Source organism: Erythrolamprus reginae, unplaced genomic scaffold (genome assembly GCF_031021105.1).
Source record: "Erythrolamprus reginae isolate rEryReg1 unplaced genomic scaffold, rEryReg1.hap1 H_1, whole genome shotgun sequence".
Lineage (NCBI taxonomy): Eukaryota > Metazoa > Chordata > Lepidosauria > Squamata > Dipsadidae > Erythrolamprus > Erythrolamprus reginae.
Window position 1 is genome coordinate 1,222,714 of NW_027248462.1, and position 21,532 is coordinate 1,244,245.

General features: G+C 42.2%; 1 protein-coding gene across 4 annotated transcripts; it reads right to left on the reverse strand.

Annotated features, from left to right (window-relative positions):
• Nucleotides 1–388: 388 nt before the first annotated feature.
• On the reverse strand, nucleotides 389–21,503 carry LOC139155328 (zinc finger and SCAN domain-containing protein 31-like). Of its 4 annotated transcripts, none has more exons than XM_070730456.1 (6): nucleotides 21,245–21,503; nucleotides 13,296–13,388; nucleotides 10,580–11,631; nucleotides 8,488–8,689; nucleotides 2,976–3,032; nucleotides 389–1,683 (listed from the first exon to the last, which is right to left on the reverse strand). In XM_070730456.1, the coding sequence occupies exons 3-6, from the start codon at nucleotides 11,429–11,431 to the stop codon at nucleotides 1,052–1,054; spliced, it is 1,743 nt and encodes a 580-aa protein (XP_070586557.1). In that variant the 5' UTR covers nucleotides 11,432–11,631; nucleotides 13,296–13,388; nucleotides 21,245–21,503; the 3' UTR covers nucleotides 389–1,051. The 4 variants fall into 4 exon arrangements, with proteins under 4 accessions (XP_070586557.1, XP_070586559.1, XP_070586558.1 ...); XM_070730458.1 differs by lacking the exon at nucleotides 21,245–21,503 and adding an exon at nucleotides 17,429–17,539; XM_070730457.1 differs by lacking the exon at nucleotides 2,976–3,032.
• Between the last annotated feature and the right edge of the window lie 29 nt (nucleotides 21,504–21,532).

Here is a 21,532-nt window from a genome sequence, read left to right on the forward strand (position 1 = left end):
TTCTGTGTTTTTGCGATGCTGCAGGGGAATCCCAGCAGGGGAATCAAAGTCCTCGAAATCCCACCTCCGGACCTCTGTGTTTTTGCGATGCTGTGATTTTACTGAGGCTCCCCTCGCTGGGAAACCCCACCTCCGGACCTCCATTGCCAGCAAAGCATCCGTTTTTGCGCTGCTGGGATTCCCCTGCAGCATCACAAAAACACAGGTGTGCAAGTAGATCAACAGGATTACCGACAATGAAAAGGATCAGATGGGAGGCCTGCGATCAATCCCCTTGTGTATTCAGCACCACCCCTAAGAATCGACCATCGTAAAGTTCATGTAACCTGTAGCCCAACCAATTGAAATCAAACCCAGCCCTGTTGTATACATTCCACATCACTACAAATTTAGGTTGACAATTTTTCCATTTATCAAAGTTGTAATTTTTTTTTTAAAAAAGGCAAAATATTTCACAGCAGCTTCCCCAAGTAGGGATTTCCATCATTTTAAAGATTTTAACCCTCTGCTAATACAGACTGGTCATTTTCTCTAAAAAATACATTGCTTTTGCTTCACGACAAAGAAATGTTCTCAGGGCAAGGAATACAGGTTGTGTTATGTAACAGGAAATCTGTCTAGATGACTATAAGACCTATTACATTTTCTATTAAAAGAGAAAATGAGGAAGGAAGGAAGAGGAGATAGAGAAAGAAAAAAAAAGACATCCAACTGGTGCCACCACAATATTAGTGGTTTAGTATTGTCCAGGAAGCCAATTCTAGAAAGGCTCAGCATCTTTTTAGATTAATCAGTTCCGTTCTACTGTGACTCTCTAATTGTAGAACACAAGTTGGTGTTGTGGAACTGCCATCTTGCCTATCCTGCTGGAGATAGACTGGATTCTTTCTAATTAAGCCACTGCAGATAAACCTCTGCAGATATTGAACCAAAAATTCATCTGTCATTTGGCTCATTATGACACTAACCTAAGTGGCGGTCTATGCTTTGGGCCTTATTAAGCTTTCAACATTGGGAGACATGGTTTTCTTTTCTTCTGGGAAGATCTTGGCTAAGTAGTGTGGGTTCTTCGATGTCGGACCAGGTGGGAATTCTGACCAAACTTCTTCCCACAGTCAGGGCACTTGTACGGTCTCTCTCCTGTATGGGTGATCTGGTGCCGGATGAGATCGGAACTCCAACGGAACTTCTTCCCACATTGGATGCACCCATACGGACGGTCCCTGGCATGGGATACTCGATGCCTGGTCAACTCTGAGCTCTGGTAAAAGCTTCGGCTGCACTGAGCACATCGGAACGGTCTCTCTGAGGCATGGGTTCTCTGATGACGGGTCAGCTGGGAAGTATGGCCAAAACGTTTGCCACACTGAGGACACTGGTGGGGCTTCTCCCCAGTATGGATCCTTAAGTGGGTGAGCAGATGTGAGTTACGGCTAAATGTTTTCCCGCATACTGAACACTGGTGAAGGGACTTTCCTGCTGGGTGGGAGCGTCCAAAAGAGTGGGGGTGTGCAATTGGATTCTCTCTTGCGTCTCCACATCTCATTTCAAACGGTTGACTCATCCGTTCACCACAATTCTCACCCAACACTTTCTCCCGGGAGTTCCCAGGCAGCAATCCCATTTCCATCGTGCTTCCAGGCAAAGATTGCTCCTCTCGGTTCCCATTGGCCAGTAGAGAACCTATCAAGAAAAAAAAAAGTAGTTGAGAATGGGCAGATGAGTCCGACACGCAGCTCTCAACATAAGGCAAACAGGCACAAGTAGTCCTGGACTGACCAGCTGAAGTTACACCACACACACACTCCCCAAAAGCTACTTGTGATCTAGTTTTGAAGTTCTTTCACTGTGCTCTCCTATTAACATGTAGCTGCATTTTGGGTGCTTGGCAGCCAGTCTGCATTTATGGCTCTTGCAGTGCACTTTGATCAGATGGCTGATTTATGATGGTTTTGCTGGAAACCAGCATTTACTTCTGGTTTCCAGCAAAAAAAAAAAAAGGTTGATAGCTAACAATCGATTCACGTAACAGCCATGATGTTTACAGAACCACCCGAACAAAAAAGATTGCAAAACTGGATCTGGTCACATGGTGACTCTGCTTTACAACCGTCATCACTTATGACCATAATTTCCAGGCTTAATGATGACTACAACTTGAGGACTACCTGCATGCTCTTCATTGTACACTGCTCAAAAAATTAAAGGTAACACTCAAATAACACACCCTAGATCTGAATGAAATATTCTCATTGAATACTTTGTTTTGTACAAAATTGAATGTGCACAACGGCATGTGAAATTGATAGTCAATCAGTGTTGCTTCCTAAGTGGACAGTTTGATTTCATAGAAGTTTGATTTACTTGGAGTTATATTGTGTTGTTTAAGTGTTCCCTTTATTTTTTTTGAGCAATGTACTACAAACTGTCTCAGTTCTTGTAACTTCTGTATGCAAACTGATGGCTTCTATTTTATCGTTTCAGAAATGACAAAGCTGGGCAGTTACTTTGGACCATTATAACCTCAATGAGAATCTTGTTCTACTCTTAGCGCAAGTGTTATACTAACTCTTGGCTTTCCCACAGCTCACACAGCGCATGTTTGTTTGGTCGCCTTCCCTCAACCCCCTGCACTTTTGCCTCCATTTGCTCCTGCAGCAATCCGCCCACTCTGGTCCTACTTGGCTTTCCCATGGCCCAGGCAGTTTGTCCAGATCACCTCCCCCTCCACCACCTCTGGCTGTTACCTGGACTGGTAATCCACTCACCTGCACTGCATGGGCTTTGGCTGACCGACAGCCCCATGCCCTCGATGCGCCTAGTGCTGGCTCCCCCCCCCCCGACTGATACCAATCTTAACCGGGGCTTATTTTGTGGGGAGGGCTTATTAGCAACACCCTAGGGCTTATTTTCTGGTTGGGCCTTATTTTCAGGGCAATACCATAGTTTGAAGAAATAAGGAAAGAGTATACAACCTTGTCTTACTCCTTCCAACCTTCCACCAAGTTCCATCCAGATTATATCTTCCTGTGCTGTGTAGGAGGTTTTGCAAGAAAACAATGAGACATTCTAAGATTGTTGTTTTCCTAAGAACATGCCACAATTTGACATGGCTGACACAATCCATGCCATCTCTATATCCAATGAAGCATGTATTGATTTATTTTTTGGTATTCTTTGGCTTTTTCAGTTATCAAGCATGCAACAGCAATATGTTGTTCCTCAGCCTTAGAAACCTAGAATTGTAGAGTTGGATGAGATCTAAAAGGTCATCACATCCAACCTACTGCACACTGCAGGATTTACTATACCATCTCCAATAGATGATTAACCAGCCTCTCTTTGAAAACCTCAAATGAAAAAAGGCCTCCCCGTGCAGTAACCTAATCCACTGATTGACAGATCTTGCTGTCAAGTTTTTCTTTACGTTTAACATGTGCATATATCCTTGAGGTTTCATCCTTTTAGATATAGTTTTACCCTCTGGAGCAAGTAAAATGAGCCCAAATAGCAACATCACTTAGTGCTTTTTAGTATTCTTTTAAGTGGGTTACAGAATCAGCCTATGGTCTCCCAACCATCTGTGTTCCCATTTTATCAACCTTGGAGGGCTGAGTCAACTTTGAGCCGGTCAGGATCAAACTCCTGGCAATGGGCAGAGTTAACCTCCAAAACTGCATCCTAAGCCCTACGTCACCACAAATCCTGTGTAATGTGAAGCCCTTCATGTTGCCTTTTATCTTTCTCATCTGCAAGCTAAACATACCTAGGTCTTCTAGCTGTTCCTTAATTTTGGCTTTCAATCCTTTCAAACTTCTTAGAAGCCTTCTTTGGACTTGCTCCAGTTTATTAGTTTTTTTTTAAAAAAACTGGGTGTACAGAGCTGAATGCAATACCCCAAGTGAAGCCTGACCAAAGCCTAACAGACTGGGACAATTACTTCTCACACAACCTGAACTCCATCCTCCTCTTGATGCTCTTCAAGATTTTGCTGGTATTCTCTGCAAGCTGCATAACACTGTTGAGATTTGCTGGGACTTATGATCCACTAGTACACCCTAGTCCTTCTCACATATGCTGCTCATGAGTTATTATTTTCCGTATCCTATGCAGATTGTCCTCAACTGAACAATTGTAATGGGAGCCTGAAATGTCCTTTGTGTGTCATGATGTTTATAGGATGCGGCAGATAACCCGATTTTATGATGATCGTAAAGAGAATCTGGCAGTTGTGAAGCAAATCTATTGTCAGCAATGGGTGTTTTTTTACCAGCAAAAGAAGCCATAAATCACAAGACTGCTGGATCCTACAAATGCGGCCAGCTGCCAAGAACCCAAAATTTGATAATGTGATCATAGGTGGATAGGGAAGTGGCTGTTTGGAGCTATGAATTAAAGTTGTAAATATCTTTGGGAGAGTCCATTGTCACTTTGAATGGTTACTAAGCAATCGGTGATAAGTGAACTACCTTTATAAGTTTCTTTCATTTTCTTAACTTTTTACATTTCTCCGTGGTCAATTCCATTCTATTTCTTTCTGCCATTATCTAGCTTGACTAAATCTTCCTGATTTTTTCCTTTTTTCTCCCACGACCATCCCTCCTAACTTTGTTTCATCTGTGCATTTGGTAAGTATTCCTTGGACTCCCTTCTTCCATATAGTTTATAAAAACACTGGGACTGCCCAAGACACAGCCCTCTGGCACCCACTCGGAATGTCTGGGCGGTATACATTTGATGCTGTTTAAAACTACCTGCAGAATAGGATCCTTGAGCCAACAGTGAATCCACCTAGTGGTTGAGTAGTCAAACTCATGTTTGACCATTTTGTAGGTAAGGATGCTCTGAGAAATTTTGTCAAAAGTCTTGCTGAAATCAAGATATACTATATTCAAGCATTTCCCTAATGAAACAGACCAGTAATTTGGTCAAAAGGAGATTGTTAATCTGACGTGATTTATCCGGCATGAATTAATCTTGGCTCCTATTAATGAATGAATCCCTATCTATGCACTCAGACGCGTTCTCTGATAATCTGCTCAAGGATCTTGCCTAATATTAATGTCAAGCTCACAGGCCTGTAGTTTCCTGGATCCTGCTTCTTCCTTTTTCCTCTTGTTTTTTTAAGGAACATTAATCCTTTTTCAGTCTTCCGGGACCTTGTCTATTCTCCAAAATTACAGAGAATGGTTTCTGCAAATATCTCTGTTAGTTTCTTCAATACTCAAGGGCAGGGGCTCCCAATACCTGAGTCATGAACCCCCGGTACCAATCTGTGGCCTGTTGGGCTGAACAGCAGGAGGTGAGTAGCAGGTAAGTGGTGAAACTGAATTCATTCCTCCTTCCCCAATGGAAAAATTGTCTTCTATGAAACTGAACTGCCAAAAAAAGGGGGGGGAGGTTGGGGAGGTACTTCCCCAGGGTGTAAATCATCTGGTTCTGAGGATTAATTCATTTAAATTAGCTAGGAATTCCCTCAGTTGTTCTTTGCTTATCTTGAGCTTCAATTAATTTCCCCCCCACCAATGGTGCAGTGTGAGCCAACTGAAGGTTCATTCAACTTCTGAGAAAAAACAGATGCAAAATAAGATTTTGAGTTATGCCTTCTATTCTGTTCCTTAACCATTTTACCATTCTCTCTCTTCAGAAGACCTCCTGTCTCCTTCAGGTTTCTTTTGCTTGGGACTTTCCTGAAAGAAAAAAAACTTTGTTGTTTTTGGCATGCCTAACTAACCTGACTTTGTACTTAGGTTTTAGCTCTTCTCCCACTAGCTCTGTAGTTTTTGCAAACTGCTTTGTATTCTTCTTAGGATATATTCCTGTCTTCCCATTTCTTGCACATTGGCTTTTTATCTTTTAAGTGATTTTTTTTTAAGATCCACTTTCGTCTGTTCAGATTTTCTAATTTTTCCTTCTTGTACGAATTGTTTGGATTTCACAATATCACAGAAGCTCCCAATCTTCTTGGACATTTTTCTCCTTTACAATATCAGATTGTTGGATCTTGCCTACTGTCTTCCTAAGCCCAACAAAGCTTTCTCTCGTGAAGTCTAATACTGAGGTATGACTGCAGTTTCTCCTCATCACACTATCTGAAATTCGAGGACAGCATGTTCTCTGCCTCCCAATTACTTTCCTCAGCCAGTTCTTATCTTTGGTGGTCACTTCTGACATTCATTCAAAGCAATGTTTTAATTCTTATAGTATCTCTGGTTTCCTATCAGTGAGATTCGGGACTTGCCTAATGTTGTCTTTGAAAATGGTTGGCTTATGTTTAAGATCTTACTTTGAAAACTGACTGTGTTTGTTCTTCCACTTTAGCTTGAGCTGAATCAATTCTGTGATTAGCTCTTGATCACATCTTTGTTCTTCTAATTGAGCTCTCTTCCACCTCTTTATATTAAAAATACAAGTCAATTTAGTTTCTATATATTCCATCTGCTGATGTCTGCATACATAGGCATAGTTTGGGTTGCATGTCAAGCTAATAGCTGATCAAAAATAAGTTGATATAGGATAAGAGCATCTATATAGAGTACAAACAGAAGTAAAAAACTTTTTAAATCATTTCCATAAATTAATTTTTTAGTTCTTGGTTGCAAATTCTTTGGCACTTTTAATTATTGGCCATGTAAGAGCAATAATTGTTGGGTTTGGAAAAGCAAGAATCAGAGAATAAATATACAAATTTGGTTCCAAAAAGAGGAACCAGGAGCATCTAACTATAAGCAAGAAATGGTTGTTGTTTGGTAGAGGAGAGGAGACTCGTTTATGCTTTTGCTCATTTCTTCCTTTCTCAGATTTTAAACTTGTTCTATTCAATGTCTATTTAAGTTTCAAAAGAGTAGATTCAGGTGAAATAACCCCATTCCAGTTTGCCCATAAATACAGGAATTGGAAATCAGATAAATTTACATTACAGTCTTAATGGACATCTTGGAGATTCTCAGCCATCAGATCATAGTTGTCTCAAAGGTGCTTTGTCAAAAAAGCAAAAGCCTTTGTTTTTCCTTGAAGGCATTTTGCTTCTCATCTAAGAAGCTTCATGGGTTCCGGCAGGTTGGTGAGGACAATAGAAGAATTTGATCTGATAGAATTTGCGGTGGGTAGGTGGAAAGATTTATTTCTTTGCAGTCCTCTGGTTGTTAGGACTCTCCCTCTCCTTCAAGAACTCTTGAGGTCATTTGAGAGTTTACCTGTGCTCTCAGGTCACCTGTATCAGAGGGTAAATGGGGATGACAGAATCTTCTCGGAACTGCTGAAAGGACTGTGATGTAGATAGGAGACAGGTAGTGTCATATTCCTCTCCCTCTATTGAGAAAGGGTTGCTCAATGTGAACATAAATGGCCTCTTTTAAACCCCTTTCAAACCAACGGTCCTCTTTATCCAGAAAGTGAACAAACCAATGTGTCTTCTCTTTCCAGAAATGACTAATTCTAGATTTTCATCCCCAACATCCTGCCAGAAGCCATAAAGCTTTTTGAATGAGAAGCAAAATATCTTCTTCTTCCTCCTCAAGGAAAAAAAAATCCAGTTGCCTTTTGAAAAAGCACCTTTGAGACTTCTAATTAACAATTCCCCACTGTCCCTAGCTTGGATAATAAAAAGCCTGAGGTCATTAATTGGAGGAACAACAGTTGGGCCCAATTAAAAGTTCTGGAATTATTGGAGTTTAATGCATGATGTACGAGCCAGATCAGGCCGTATTAATGGAACACTCTTCAGCTTTCTAATCCTACAATCACTTTAGTGAGCCTGAATAATATGCACTGTTTTAAGTTCTATCTCAAATCACTGTCCTCTGTAGTCAGGTGATGAGGATCCTATGAAAAGAGTAACTGATATATATCCTCCATTTATTTGGAATAGAACTTCAACTCATCTGAAATGCATCAAACAGAGACTTCGACTGAAAGATGCATTTTTCTCTCAAATGCAATACACCACACAAATGAGATCAAATGAGATGGGATTTAGATACAAAATCATTTACATTTTGTAGTGATGTAGCATTTTCAAGTGATAGTCCTGCCTTAGGCTTGAAGCTGGGCCTGGCTTTCTCTCTTAGCCTAGAAAACAGGCATTGGCAAATCACTCCTAAAAAACCTTGACAAAAAAACTATAGGGACTCACCTAGACATTTACCAAAAATCATAATTGACTCAAAGGCATAAAAAGAAAACAATGCTATATTACTGGAAGAAATAGAATTCTTAAATGAATATTCATATTCTGTGATAGCCAACCATTCCATATATTTATTTTTTAAAACCTGTCTGAATTTCCTAACTTGACTATCTTTCAGTTATTGCTGAACTACAAATTCGTGTTCCAACTCCACTGGCTGGAGATAATGGGAGTTGGACAGTGCCTGATCTGTTACAGACAAACTTCCCAAAAAATTTATCACTGTTTTTCTTGTGGCAACTGCTTCCTTTTGGCAGGAAAAATTCTTAGAATATTCCTGCTTCTCTCTTCCTTCTTACCTGTTTCCTGAAGGCCTTGTGGCTCCTGTTTTGGGATGCAGGGCATCTTGAGAGCTGGGCCTGGGATAGGCTGGTTTAGTGTTATATCGGATGAGGATAGGTACTCAGGATGTGGCACCAGCGAGGCTGAAGGATCCCACGGTGCTCCAGGTAAAATCATTTCCTGTGGGCTTACCTGTTCAACCTTGACCCGCACTGTAACCTAGCAACAAGGACAACACTGGGTCACTAAGACCTTATGGGAATCTACCCATTCCATTTATTTGTTTAAGCCCTGAATCTAAAAGAGAATAATTAATCAGCCATTCAAGCGTCCATGGATGTGGTTTTGCAATTCCCATTCCAAAAACTTTTCAAAAGATACAAAGATCGATCTGATAGCAAGTCCACCTTATCTAGCACTGTATTCATTAGAGCAGTGTTTTTCAACCTGTGTGCCGTGAGACATGGTCAGGTGTGCCATGGGGAAATTAAACATGGGTCCCCAAAGTACGGCCCATGTGCCGAATATGGCCCGCGGAGGCCATTTATCCGGGCCGCCAACAGCCGCCTCCATCCAAACATAAACATTACCCTCACAATCCCTCCAGCTATCAGCGACAGGAAGAGTGGAGGCACAGGGAGCGCTCACTGACCAATAACCTTCTAGGATTCATCCCGACCACTAGCGATGAACCAATAGCAGACTGCCTCTCATCTACACCCAGGAAGGTCCCCACTTGGGCTGCTGCGCACTTGTCATTGTGTGGCCGCGGCGAGTAGTTAAAGCTGCTACTCCTCCCCATGGTCCTGATTTCTAATCCTGGTCAGGACTGGAGGTAAATGTTGCCACCACTAGCTGTTCATCGAAACAGGCCCAGGTTTCACAATAAGTGAGTATAAATACATTTAGAAACTATATTATTAACTATATGTATAATATGTACTGTGTTAAGAGTGTCATTTTGTGTCATATTGGTTGGTTGTGTGCCCCAGGATTTTGTAAATTTAAAAAATGTGCCGCGGCTCGAAAAAGGTTGAAAATCACTGCATTAGAATAGCCAAAAGCCTGGGAGTTTTTTGGACTTCAGCTCTCATCAGTTCTAACCAACATGGCTAATAACAAGAGGCTGTGAGAACTGCTGTCCAAGGAATTTGGAGATGCTGTTTTGGCTTGTTTCCCACCAGAATCCCCCTGCTTGCTTGCACAGAGTGGGCCTTCTCCGGGTCCTGTCAACTAAACAATGTCGGTTGGCGGGCCCCAGGGGAATAGCCTTCTCTGTGGCGGCCCCGGCCCTCTGGAATCAACTCCCTCCTGAGATTAGAACTGCCCCTACTCTCCTTGCCTTTCGTAAACTCCTTAAGACCCACCTCTGTCGTCAGGCATGGGGGAACTGAAACATCTCCCCCGGGCAGATACAATTTATGAATGGTATGTTTGTATGTATGTGTGTTTAGAATATGGGGTCTTTTAAATATTTTTAAACAGTAATTTAGATTTGTTGTAGATTGTTTTTTCACTTGTTGTGAGCCGCCCCGAGTCTGCGGAGAGGGGCGGCATACAAATCTAAATAGTAAATAAATAATAAATAAATACTAAGAGGCCGTACACAATCAATACACAACCATTTTCAACCTGAATATATCAGGAAGAATCTTGGTTGGCTAAATGCAGACTTATTTGTTAATAATGGGAAAGCCTTTTGTATGTCCCAATCTTTTCTGCCCTATTTATATATGAAACAGGGAAAGTTTTAAAAACTAATTAAAAAGTAATTGATAAACAAATCAACTTTTGTTTTTTTAAAAAAAAGGTAATTCTGTTGAAATCTTATGCCAATTCAAAAAAACTTTTACCTTTGTATCATCTTTCCTCTATTCATGACTGAGCTTTTTCCTGCCTATTTATATTTGCAAGTTGCATTTGGCTATATTTTTATATCCATGAAACTGATTCAATCATTAAAACAACTGATACAATTCTCCTTTGCCTTGTGAGTGGGTGGATGTGGGTGGTGGCGGAATGAGAAAACATATATTGGAGTGCTAAGGGTGTTAGAAGCTTTCATCACAATGAATCTTCTAGAATCAAGACGATTAATCGCTCCCTTACCTGCTGGTCCCACATCCCTGCCTCTCGCCGTCCCATCTGGTATCCTTCTACCAAGGCCACTGCTTGGGCGCATGTCTCAGGGCCTCGCTCCCACACCCAGCTCTGGATCTCTTGGGGCAAGATAGTCAGAAACTGCTCCAGGATCAGCAGTTCCAGAATCTGCTCCTTTGTGCGGCTCTCAGGCTTCAGCCAACGTCGGCAAAGTTCCCGGAGCTTCCGGCAAGCCTCGCGGGGGCCTTCGGACTCCTGGTAACGGAATTGCCGGAAACGCTGCCGTTGCATCTCCACGTTGGCGCTTGTTTCCCCTCTCAGGATGGAAGACTTGGATTTTCTGTGCTCATTCCTGCCACTTCTGGCATCTAAGCCATTATGGGGTGGCTGGGCTTTCCCAAGAGCTGGCATAAAGCGGCTCATCCACTCTCCTCTTGGCCACTGGCATGATTCGGCTGCCCGTTCGAAGGATGATAGGTAGGCTTCGATGTCATCCACAGGTGCAAGCTCAGGTAGCTGGAGACTGCTCCAGCCAGGGGCTGGGGGTGGGACAGGCACAGGGCCTGGCATGACATCAGCAGGTGTTCTCAGGCTTTGCACCATCTCCTGACACTGAACCTCCCAGAGCTGTGGAATTGGGTCACTCCTCACTTGGGGAGGAGTTGCCCATCTCAACAGATCACTAATGGTGCCCGCCTGGACAACAAGAGGAGTCTTCCCCGGAGCATCCCATTCCCAACCAGCTTCAGGGCATGGAGGTCCAGGCTCTTCTATTTTCACCCTGGGTGCCATTGTTTCTTCTAATGGGTATAAAAAATGGAGGCCCAATGCTGGAGGCGGTACTTCCTGTGTGGCAGCCATCTTTTCCTCCTTCAAGCTTCCTGCAGGTAAAAGTAGAACCACTCCGGCCTGAGGAGACTGGGCCAAGTGAAAGAGAGCTTCAATGCAATGTGTAGTCTCGGGGAGCCAGATGGATATAAGACACACAACAGGAAAGGATGGACAATCTTTAAAGATATCTTATTGCCAGTGATGTGATGGTTAAATAAAAGGGCACCTCCCTGATACAGAAAGGAAAAACAATCATTAAGAGTTATGCTCCAAAGCAGCAGGCCCATTCTTAAATATCATTTTTGAAACCATTATTTGCCTACTACTATTACTGCTTTCACATTGAGGCAGTGGCAATTAGGCATATATGGGGGTCAAACGATCACCTGTCGTTTCCCCTGGCAGCCTGAATCAAAGGCCTGGATAAGTAATACAACATGGCCTGGTTTTCTACAAAACAGTAACCTCCAGATGTCCTGGTTTATAACTGGGATGGACCATGACGGATGAGGATTATGGGACTTATAGTTATAAAACATCACGTAGGGAACCCTGAATTAGAATATACAGTGATACCTCATCTTACAAACTTAATTGGTTCCGAGACGTGGTTTGTAAGGTGAAAAGTTTGTAAGACGAAACAATGTTTCCCATAGGAATCAATGGAAAAGCGATTAATGCGTGCAAGCCCAAAACCCACCCCTTTTGCCATCCGAAGTGCCCATTTTGCGCTGCTGGGATTCCCTTGAGGCTCCTCTCCATGGGAAACCCCACCTCTGGACTTCTGTGTTTTTGTGATGTTGCAGGGGAATCCCAGCAGTGCAAAAATGGGTGCTTCATTGGCAACGGAAGTCTGGGGGTAGGGATTCCCAGCGAAAAGAGCCTCAGCGAAATTGCAGCATCACAAAAATACGGAAGTCCTCAAAACCCCACCTCCGGACATCCATGTTTTTGTGATGCTGTGATTTCGCTGAGGCTCCCCTAGCTGGGAAACCCCATCTCCGGATTTCCGTTGCCAGCAAAGTGCCTGTTTTTGCACTGCTGGGATTCCCCTGCAGCATTGCAAAAACACGGAAGTCCGGAGGTGGTGTTTCCCATGGAGGGGAGCCTCAGGGGAATCCCAGCAGTGCAAAAACGGTGCTTCGCTGGCAACAGAAGTCCAGAGGCGGGGCATCCCAGTGGCGGCGGCTTGGATTTGTAAGGTGAAAATAGTTTGGAAGAAGAGGCAAAAAAATCTTAAACCCCGGGTTTGTATCTCGAAAAGTTTGTATGACGAGGGGTTTGTAAGATGAGGCATCACTGTATTTGCTAACAAAAGGGAATGTAAGAATGCCCATTCAGTCTTCAAAAAAGGTCCATCGTTTCTGCAATTTGCAATACATCCACATTGGATATTAAAATAATAATTAGAAATCAGGAAATCATCAACAGAGCAATGCATTTCCCCTCCTGTTTTCAGGAGCACATAAATGATTTACTGCTTTGGAAAGCTGTATTTCAATACAGAAATCACAACTGGTTAAGTAGGACCTTTGAGAATATACAATAGGATAGAGAGCTATTATTCAGCCCTCTGATCCATTCCTACCCCTTTGGGAATACTTAGATTCCCTGGACTGTTGCCCAAAATGCTTGTGTGGTCCTCCCATTTCTCCCCACACTTTTGTGTGTTTTTCTGTGAAAAGAAGGAAATAAAGAAAGAAAAGTAAGCGAATATATAATTAGAACTAAAAGGTGGCATCTGAACATCTCATAAAATTCTAAGAATGAAACGGGGCTGTTTTGCAATAAACTCCTGTCAAAAAGCAGTTTTATATATAGGTAGTCCTTAACTTATGATCATAATTGTTTCTGAAAATTACAATTGCAAAATAGGTCATCATCAGCCACCAACCTGACTTTAGAATCTTCTAAATCTTCTTTGTGGCGGTCAAAATTGTTTGCAGTGGGCTGATTTCTGCTGGAACGGAAGTAAACTGGCAATTTCCTATAAAAAACATGGTAAGTCATGGTTTTATGATTGAGGTAACTGCAAATGATCATAAATGTGGGACAGTTTCTGAGTTATTGAAGTGCAGTTGTGTGACGGGAATGTGGTCATTAAAACTCTGGAACTGGGTTGTAAATAGCTTTGGGGGAGAGGATGGGAAGGGGAAGTGTCCCACGCATAGTTCCCTCTAAGCTGAGCAGTGAGCAATTGCTCACTTAAAAATCATCATCAACTCAGAGTTTTCCAAACCTGCCCAGAAGCCGAGAGGGAAAGAGTGAGAGGGAAGGAGAGAGAGAGGAAGAGAGGAAGAGAGAGAAACAGATAGAAAAAAGAGAGGAAGGAAAAGAGAAAGAAAAAGAATGGGAGTAAGGAAGAGAGAAAGAAAATCAAAATCTAGTTTGAAACTAGCTCAACTATTTAAGTGGCATTTTGATATTGATAGAGTTGGCCTATTATGAGCTCACTGTTATAGACACACAGTACAGTATTTTATTTTGAAATTCTCTGAGGCAAAACAGGGTGGGTTTTTTATTTGTTTATTTATTATTTCTGTGCCGCCCAATCCCGAAAGGACTGCCGCTCAGACACTATACTTTCCCCCCCCCCAAAAAAAAAATTAGAGGGAACACTGGTCCCACGTAACTTCAAATAGTCACTACACAGCCAGTCATAAATCGAGGACTTCCTGCATCAAAATTCCTCCATGTCATCCCAATTTGTTCCTTCTACATATTTCCTAAGTCTGTTCGTGCTACCATTTTTTTTGTCAGTGGTGATCTTTCTCCTACATATGGTAAATATCAGCATTCATAGCTAAGTATCAGAAACAGGAAATGAAAATAATCTCTCCCTTTAGGAATATGTCTAATCTCTGCTTAATATCATCTCGCTTATGTGACACACTATAACTGTTTAAATTTCTTCAGCTTTGAAGGTAGAAGCTCCCAGCTTAGTTGTGTATCTGATGTCCCTTCTGTCACATTCTACAGTAAATCCCAGAAGAGAAGAGAATTACTTACACTGATTATCATTGGAACTACAATTAAGCATTCACCGATTTGGGAATAAGTCTTAATGAATGATAGGTATATATAGGTATGCAGGTATATCTATGAATGGATAAGTATATCCACTGCTCAAAAAAAATAAAGGAAACACTCAAATAACACATCCTAGATCTGAATGAATGAAATGTATTTTCATTTAATACTTTGTTCTGAACAAAGTTGAATGTGCCGACAACAAAATGAAATTGACTGTCAATCATGTTGCTTCCTAAGTGGACAGTTTGATTTCATAGAAGTTTGATTTACTTGGAGTTATATTTTGCTGTTTATGTTTTCCCTTTATTTTTTTGAGCAATATATATAAAACAGTATTTTTAACTTAGCAAATTTAACTATTATGAGAGTTGAAGTCATCTTAAAGTCGCTAAATTTAAAAAACACTGGTATATAATGTACTGTACGGTCAATTTGAATGGTAATATTATGCTCTTTCCACTTTCACTTAAACTCTCTCCCTCCCTCCCTCTCTCAAAGAAGAGATACAGATCCTACAACACCTTGAATCTCCAAATACCTATGCAAGGGTCCTCTTTGTAGACTTCAGCTCAGCATTCAATACCATTATTCCAGATATTCTAACTAAATTAAATTAGCTAGCTGTACCCGACCACAGTTGTGAATGGATCATAAGCTTCCTAACAGACAGGAAGCAGCAGGTGAAGTTAGGCAAAAATCATACCAAATATCTGTACAATTAGAACAGGGCTTCCCCAGGGCTGTGTATTCTCTCCACTTGCCTTCTCTCTAAATGCCAATGACTGCATCTCAAAAGATCCCTCTATCAAAGTACTGGGGTTTGCAGATGATACAACAGTGATTGGTCTGTTGTATTATATAGACAGGAGATTAAACAACTAACATTGTGATGCAACCAGAACAATATTGAATTAAACACACTCAAAACTGTAAAAAACGGTGGTAGATTTTAGGAGAAGTATCAACAGTAGAAACCTTCAAATGTCTAGGTTCTACCATATCTCATGACTTAAAACATGGACATCTAACATCAAAAATGTCATCAAAAAAGCACAATAAATAATGTTCTTTCTACACCAATTCAGGAAGCGCAAACTGCCCAAGGAGTTGCTCATTCGGTTCTACATAGGAATTATTGAGTTTATCATCTCTCAAAAAAGGGGGCTGCGAAAATATCTGCAGATATAAATTATCTCAACTTTTACCCTCAAACGTACGCTATAGGACACTGCACACCAGAACAACGAAGTGCCAGCGCCCCAAATAGAATCTGAGAAATAAATCAAATTCCAGTCCAATATTCTCATTCAGGTTTCGATTTATTAACAGAGCTTAGAGACTTTGGGCTGCTTGACTGTTTTTCCCTGAATGCCATCCTTCTGCTAAACAACTAATTCCCACAACACTGTCAAACCATTTATTAAGTCTGTATTACTATTATTTTTCTCATCCTTCCTATTACCTATTTCCTCCCACATATAACTATAACCTTGTTGCTTGTACCTCTACAATTTATATTATTTTGTTTCCTACCATGATTTGATTGCTTATTTAGTAACTTATGATTATCACTAAGTATTGTACCTTATGATTTTCAATTAATTATCTTGTCTTTTTATGTACACTGAGAGCATATGCACTAAAGACAAATTCCTTGTCTGTAGTGATGGGCAAACCGAACCCGCACAATTCGGGTCCGTACTGAATTTTGCGGTGTTCGGTATGCCAAACACGAACCCGAATTTTTTTGAAACTTCTGACAAAGTTTGGGGTCGCATTTGGCGTTCGGAGCTTTGACGTCACCGGCAGGTTGCTAAGGACGCCAAGGTGATCACTTCCTGGATTCCATGGAATCCAAGAAGTGATCACCTTGGCATCCTTAGCAACCTGCCGGTATACGTGACGTCAAAGCTCCACCCCTGGAATCTCTTGGTGGGATTCCCCGTTCGGGTTCGGCCGAATTTTGCATAAGTCTGAACTTCCCGAACCCGAACACCGTTGGGTTCGCCCATCACTACTTGTGTGTCCAATCATGCTTATCTAATAAAAAAATTCTAATTCTAATTATGTCATGCTTCTGTACAGAAAGTCTTACCTGACTTCTAACACTACCCTCTTGGGGATGGGTAATTTATTTTTGCATACTATATATGGTAATATTTTTGGTGTTTTCAATTATACTAATTGCCACGACATCCTCTGTGCCGAGTGATGCAGGTGCGAAAGGGATGATCTAGGAGAAGTATTAGCTACACATGGAATGATTTGGAGCAGTTTCTCAATCTTGGCAGCTTAAAGATGTATAGATTCCCCAGTCAGCCATAGCAGCCAACTGGTGAATTCTGGGAAAAGAAGTCAACTCATCTTCAAGTTACTAAAGTTGGGAAATAATGATTTAAAGCTTTTAGCCCTCTCTTTCACTCATAGAGTTGGTATGGGAAAAATAGGATGGAGTACTATGGATTCCACCTTAAATTCATCAGTGAAAAATAGGTTATAAATCTTATCAATACATTTTATATATAAATCTTAATATGTCTGATAATCCACAGTAAAGATGAAGTTAACCATGGAATGCCTGCTTAGAGTCAGTATAGAATACTGTAGGTATAGAATATGCTATGGCTGATTGTTTATGGAATCATTAGACACATCCAAAAATCCATCTATTTACTCTTTCTCTCATCATATTCGTGTAGCATTTTATTCTAGCCAAGGCCAGCAGTGATGTACCTTCCTCCTAGTGGAAAAAGATAATCCTGAGCATCTTCCTTTAAAAAAATAAGTAGACCATCTGAACTCAACTTCTCTACATGAGAGTTTGAAAAATCACTAGGATCCAGTGAGGTTGATATAAAGTGACCTTCCAACAAAGGTGGAAGTCCAGCAAGGGACCTACTAATAGTATATAAGGGTCCCTGATTCAATCCTTAGCAAATCCTATAAAAGTCAGTGTGTGGAGAAATTCCTCTTCAGGTACAGAGCTTTCCCTACCTCAAGCAGGATTAGAGACATCAGAATATGATTTGACTTTTGAGTGGAAACTCTTCATCCTTTCCCAAGAACCCCAAGTGTATAAACCATACAAAGATCTTGGAGAAGAACCTACCAAAAGGAAATATAACTCACAATATTACATCCAGAATGAGGAGCCATTTTCTTACTGCTTTAAACAATTTGGAACCCAAAATTCTTAAATCATCTGCAGAATGCGGAAGAGCTACCAATAAATGTAATTTTCTCCCTTATGCTCACTTCTGGAACAGAATGGACTGGAAGAGGTAAACAAATGATTTGATGAATCTTTTTTTCTGTCTATGTTACTGCTTCTAGTATCTACTGACCCATTTATTCTTTTTGAATAATAATTTAGTGGAGAAAAAAATACTGTAGGGCCCTAGGACAGACCACGAAGACTGTAGCTTTATGGTCTGTCCTAGGATCCTATGGTAATTTTTTTTCCATTTTTGCCTTTGAAGATGTGTGAACTTCCACTTCCCAGAGTTCTCCAATGATCAACCTGGCTAGGGAATTCTGGGACTTGCAGTCCACACATATTCACAAAGTTGAGAAACATTGCCCTATAGAGTTACAATAAATCAAAATTCACAATTCTGGACGAGATGGATAATTGCATGCTCATCTAGTAAATCTAAACTTTAGTAAGCCCTACTGACTATATCTGCATAGCACACCCTTTGGGGATTTATACAACGCGCTGAATCATCAACTTCCAAAATGGCTTGGGTTTATGTTAACTAACTCGACTACTGTAACGCTCTCTACATGGGGCTACCTTTGAAAAGTGTTCGGAAACTTCAGATCGTGCAGAATGCAGCTGCGAGAGCAATTATGGGCTTCTCTAAGTATGCCCATATTACTCCAACACTCCGCAGTCTGCATTGGTTGCCGATCAGTTTCCGGTCACAATTCAAAGTGTTGGTTATGACCTATAAAGCCCTTCATGGCACCGGACCAGAATATCTTCAGGACCGCCTCCTGCCGCACAAATCCCAGCGACCGGTTAGGTCCCACAGAGTCGGCCTTCTTTGGGTCCCGTCGACCAAACAATGCCATCTGGCGGGACCCAGGGGAAGAGCCTTCTCTGTGGGGGGCCCGACCCTCTGGAACCAGCTCCCCCCTGAGATTAGGATTGCCCCCACCCTCCCTGCCTTTTGTAAACTCCTTAAGACCCACCTCTGCCGTCAGGCACGGGGGAACTAAACATCTCCTCGCCCATGTTGTTTTGCCATTTGATTGATTGACTGTGTGTCTGTTTTTATATACATTGGGATTGTTTTATGAATTTATTAATTTTAAATTGTAATTAGATTGGTGGGCATTGGATTTGTTATTATGTACTGTTTTTTATTATTGTTGTGAGCCGCCCCGAGTTTGCGGAGAGGGGCGGCAAATAAATCCAATAAATCTAATCTAATCTAGTCTAACTATGCTTCCAAACCCCAAAGTTAAAACTACCTAAATTGATACAGAAGTTTCCACTATGTCAACAACTGATCTCACTAAGCATATTGTGACTTTAGTCACTGCAGTTAGGCTACTCAACTGTTCAATGGAGTAAAACGATGGTTAAAATAAAGCAGAGCCACTTTTTGCAACATGGGTAGCTGTACACTTTTGATACTAAACAAGTCTAAAATCATGCCCTTTTCAGATAACGTGCGTCAGTTGCAGCCTGATATGTCATCTGAATCTGTAGGTCTCCAATAACTACCATTGTTTCCACCTGCCATAGAAACAGGCTGATGGAATGACTGCAAAACGGAGTTGTTCTGACAGCAGCATCTCTACTTTTCCAGCTTCTTTTCAATCTCTGTGAACATGCAGTGAATTAATTGGGCTCCGAAGGGAGGTGGGCAAAGATCCATCAACCCTCCCCACATACCCTGTGCCTCCAATTCCAAAGCCATTAGAAATTTTAATTCCATTTTTTTAAAGCTCAGGGTAAATGCATAAGTGGCTTATATATCTGGTGTGAGATTGTGTACTGCAGGGATAGTTAATTTGATTACCTCTGCATCATCGATCAGGATCTTAGTTCCCCAATCATGCTTCAGGGTGACTTAAAGCAGATCATATATGCAAAGTCTTATCTACTGGTAGTATATTGTAGGGGGGGGGGGGTTCTAGGAAAGAGACTTTTATTTCATACTTGTATGAATTAAGATCAAGCAAAATATGAAAAAAAACCACCTTTCAATAGCTTTTCTTAGCATCTACCAGTAATAGTATACTGATTTAAACTAGTTTTCCCCAATCTGATGTCTCCTCAGGCATTAAACAATTGTTACAATCCCATTGCTGAAAGGATTTATTTAAGCACATGGCTTTCATTTCACCTTCTGTTCGTGATGTATCTAAATTGGCCATACATAAAGAAATTGGCAAGTTCCTTAGTTAATCCCACACTAAATCCCAAACTTTTCTCTGGGCAACTCGAATTGTACATGGAGCATCTTGATATTCCATCTTTAAGCCCATTCTCTATAGTATTTTTAAAAGTCTTCCCTGCATCAAGTGACAATAATTATGAACTTTAAAGTACATGGTTCGATCTGTTCTAAATCATCTACCAATTTATTTCATTAGAATGCACCACAAAGATTTTTCTTTATGGGAACAAGAGGAGAAAATACCAGTGTTGTAACTAAACTCAGAGAACCAAGAAGGGCACACTGAATCCTGTTGCTAAACTACTCTTTTCTGATTCATACCTATAATTTTATCCTAAATTCAGTGGTGGACAGTCTACCTCGAACTGCAACTCCTTTGTTCTTGAGCTGATGAAGTTAAACAAATCTCCAGGAAAATCCTTGTGATCTAAAGCAAGATTTGTGTGGCAGCCTCTCCTAAAGCCATAATACATTTTAACTACAACTCCCATTCTGACTGGGGATCCTGAGGGAATTCCCCTATTAGGGATTTCTGATCTCTTAAAAATGTAGCAATGGAGGTCTTTTAAGAACTGAGCACACAGAGACAATCAACTTAATTTTTTTAAAATTAGTATTTTTAACACTGGAATTATCCCTTCCAAAACTTCCTGCCCTGAAGAAATCCAAAATCCCGCCACGGATTGGTACTTAAAAAAAAGGACCGAGATGCCTTGTGCAAAGTAAATCCCACTTTGTCTTACTTAAGGTGGATCCTGGGCTATTATTATTATTATTCCACCCATCACCACCCATCTTTCCTGCATCCTCTTTCTCCGTGCAGTTGCCTGGCAAATCCCAAAGGCACATTCAGAAGATGCGCCGGGAGAAACCAGGGGCCCAGGACGAGAAGAAGCGTGTTTCCAAGAAAGCCCCTGTTTCCTTTCGGCGAGCAGCCCACCCGCAGCCCTCTCTATGGCGCATGAGGCGCTCATTCATCTCTTCCCACAAGGAACCAGGTATTCTCCTCCTGGCGCCAATCCAGCCTCCTTCCTCTCCGCCTCCTTTCTAACGGACCCGGCACGATTAGCCCTGTACCCCGGGACCGGGACGATCCCCGCCCGCCCTCCTCCCTCCATCCACCCACCCCGAAGAACTGCCGAAGTTCTGGTCCCGTCCGTGGCGGAACCGCTTTGGAGCCCGAGATTCCCCGCACAGCGCTAACGGACCCGCGCCAGTCCGGAGAAGCGCCGCCGAGTGCCCGCGCAAAGCTCCCAGCCCGGCGATCCCCCTCCGCCTCCAGCCGCCTAAAGCCCGGGAGTCCCGGCTCCAACTACTTCTCTGCTCCCCCTTTGTTCCCTCCGCCCGCCTTCTCTTCTTCGCCCGCCTTGGCGCGCCCCGGGCCCGGCTGCGCTACCTGGGCCGGGGCGCTTCCAGCAGCGCGTCTCTCTTTTAGGGTCCTTGTGGCGGCGGCGGCAGCAACGGCAGCGGTAGCAGGAGCAGCAACAGCAGCAGCGACGGCGGCAGCGACTGCGCTTTGAGTTCCGCGGCGCCCATCATATCTTGGCCGGCTCGGCCCGACCCAGCCCGTCGCCTCGCCCACTGCGCCGCGCAAGCCCTCCTCGCCTTGCCCTGCCCTGGAGGTGGCCACCAGGTTGGTTCCCGGGCTGCGCCGGAGAGGCTGGGGTTAGTCCCCCCTCCACAG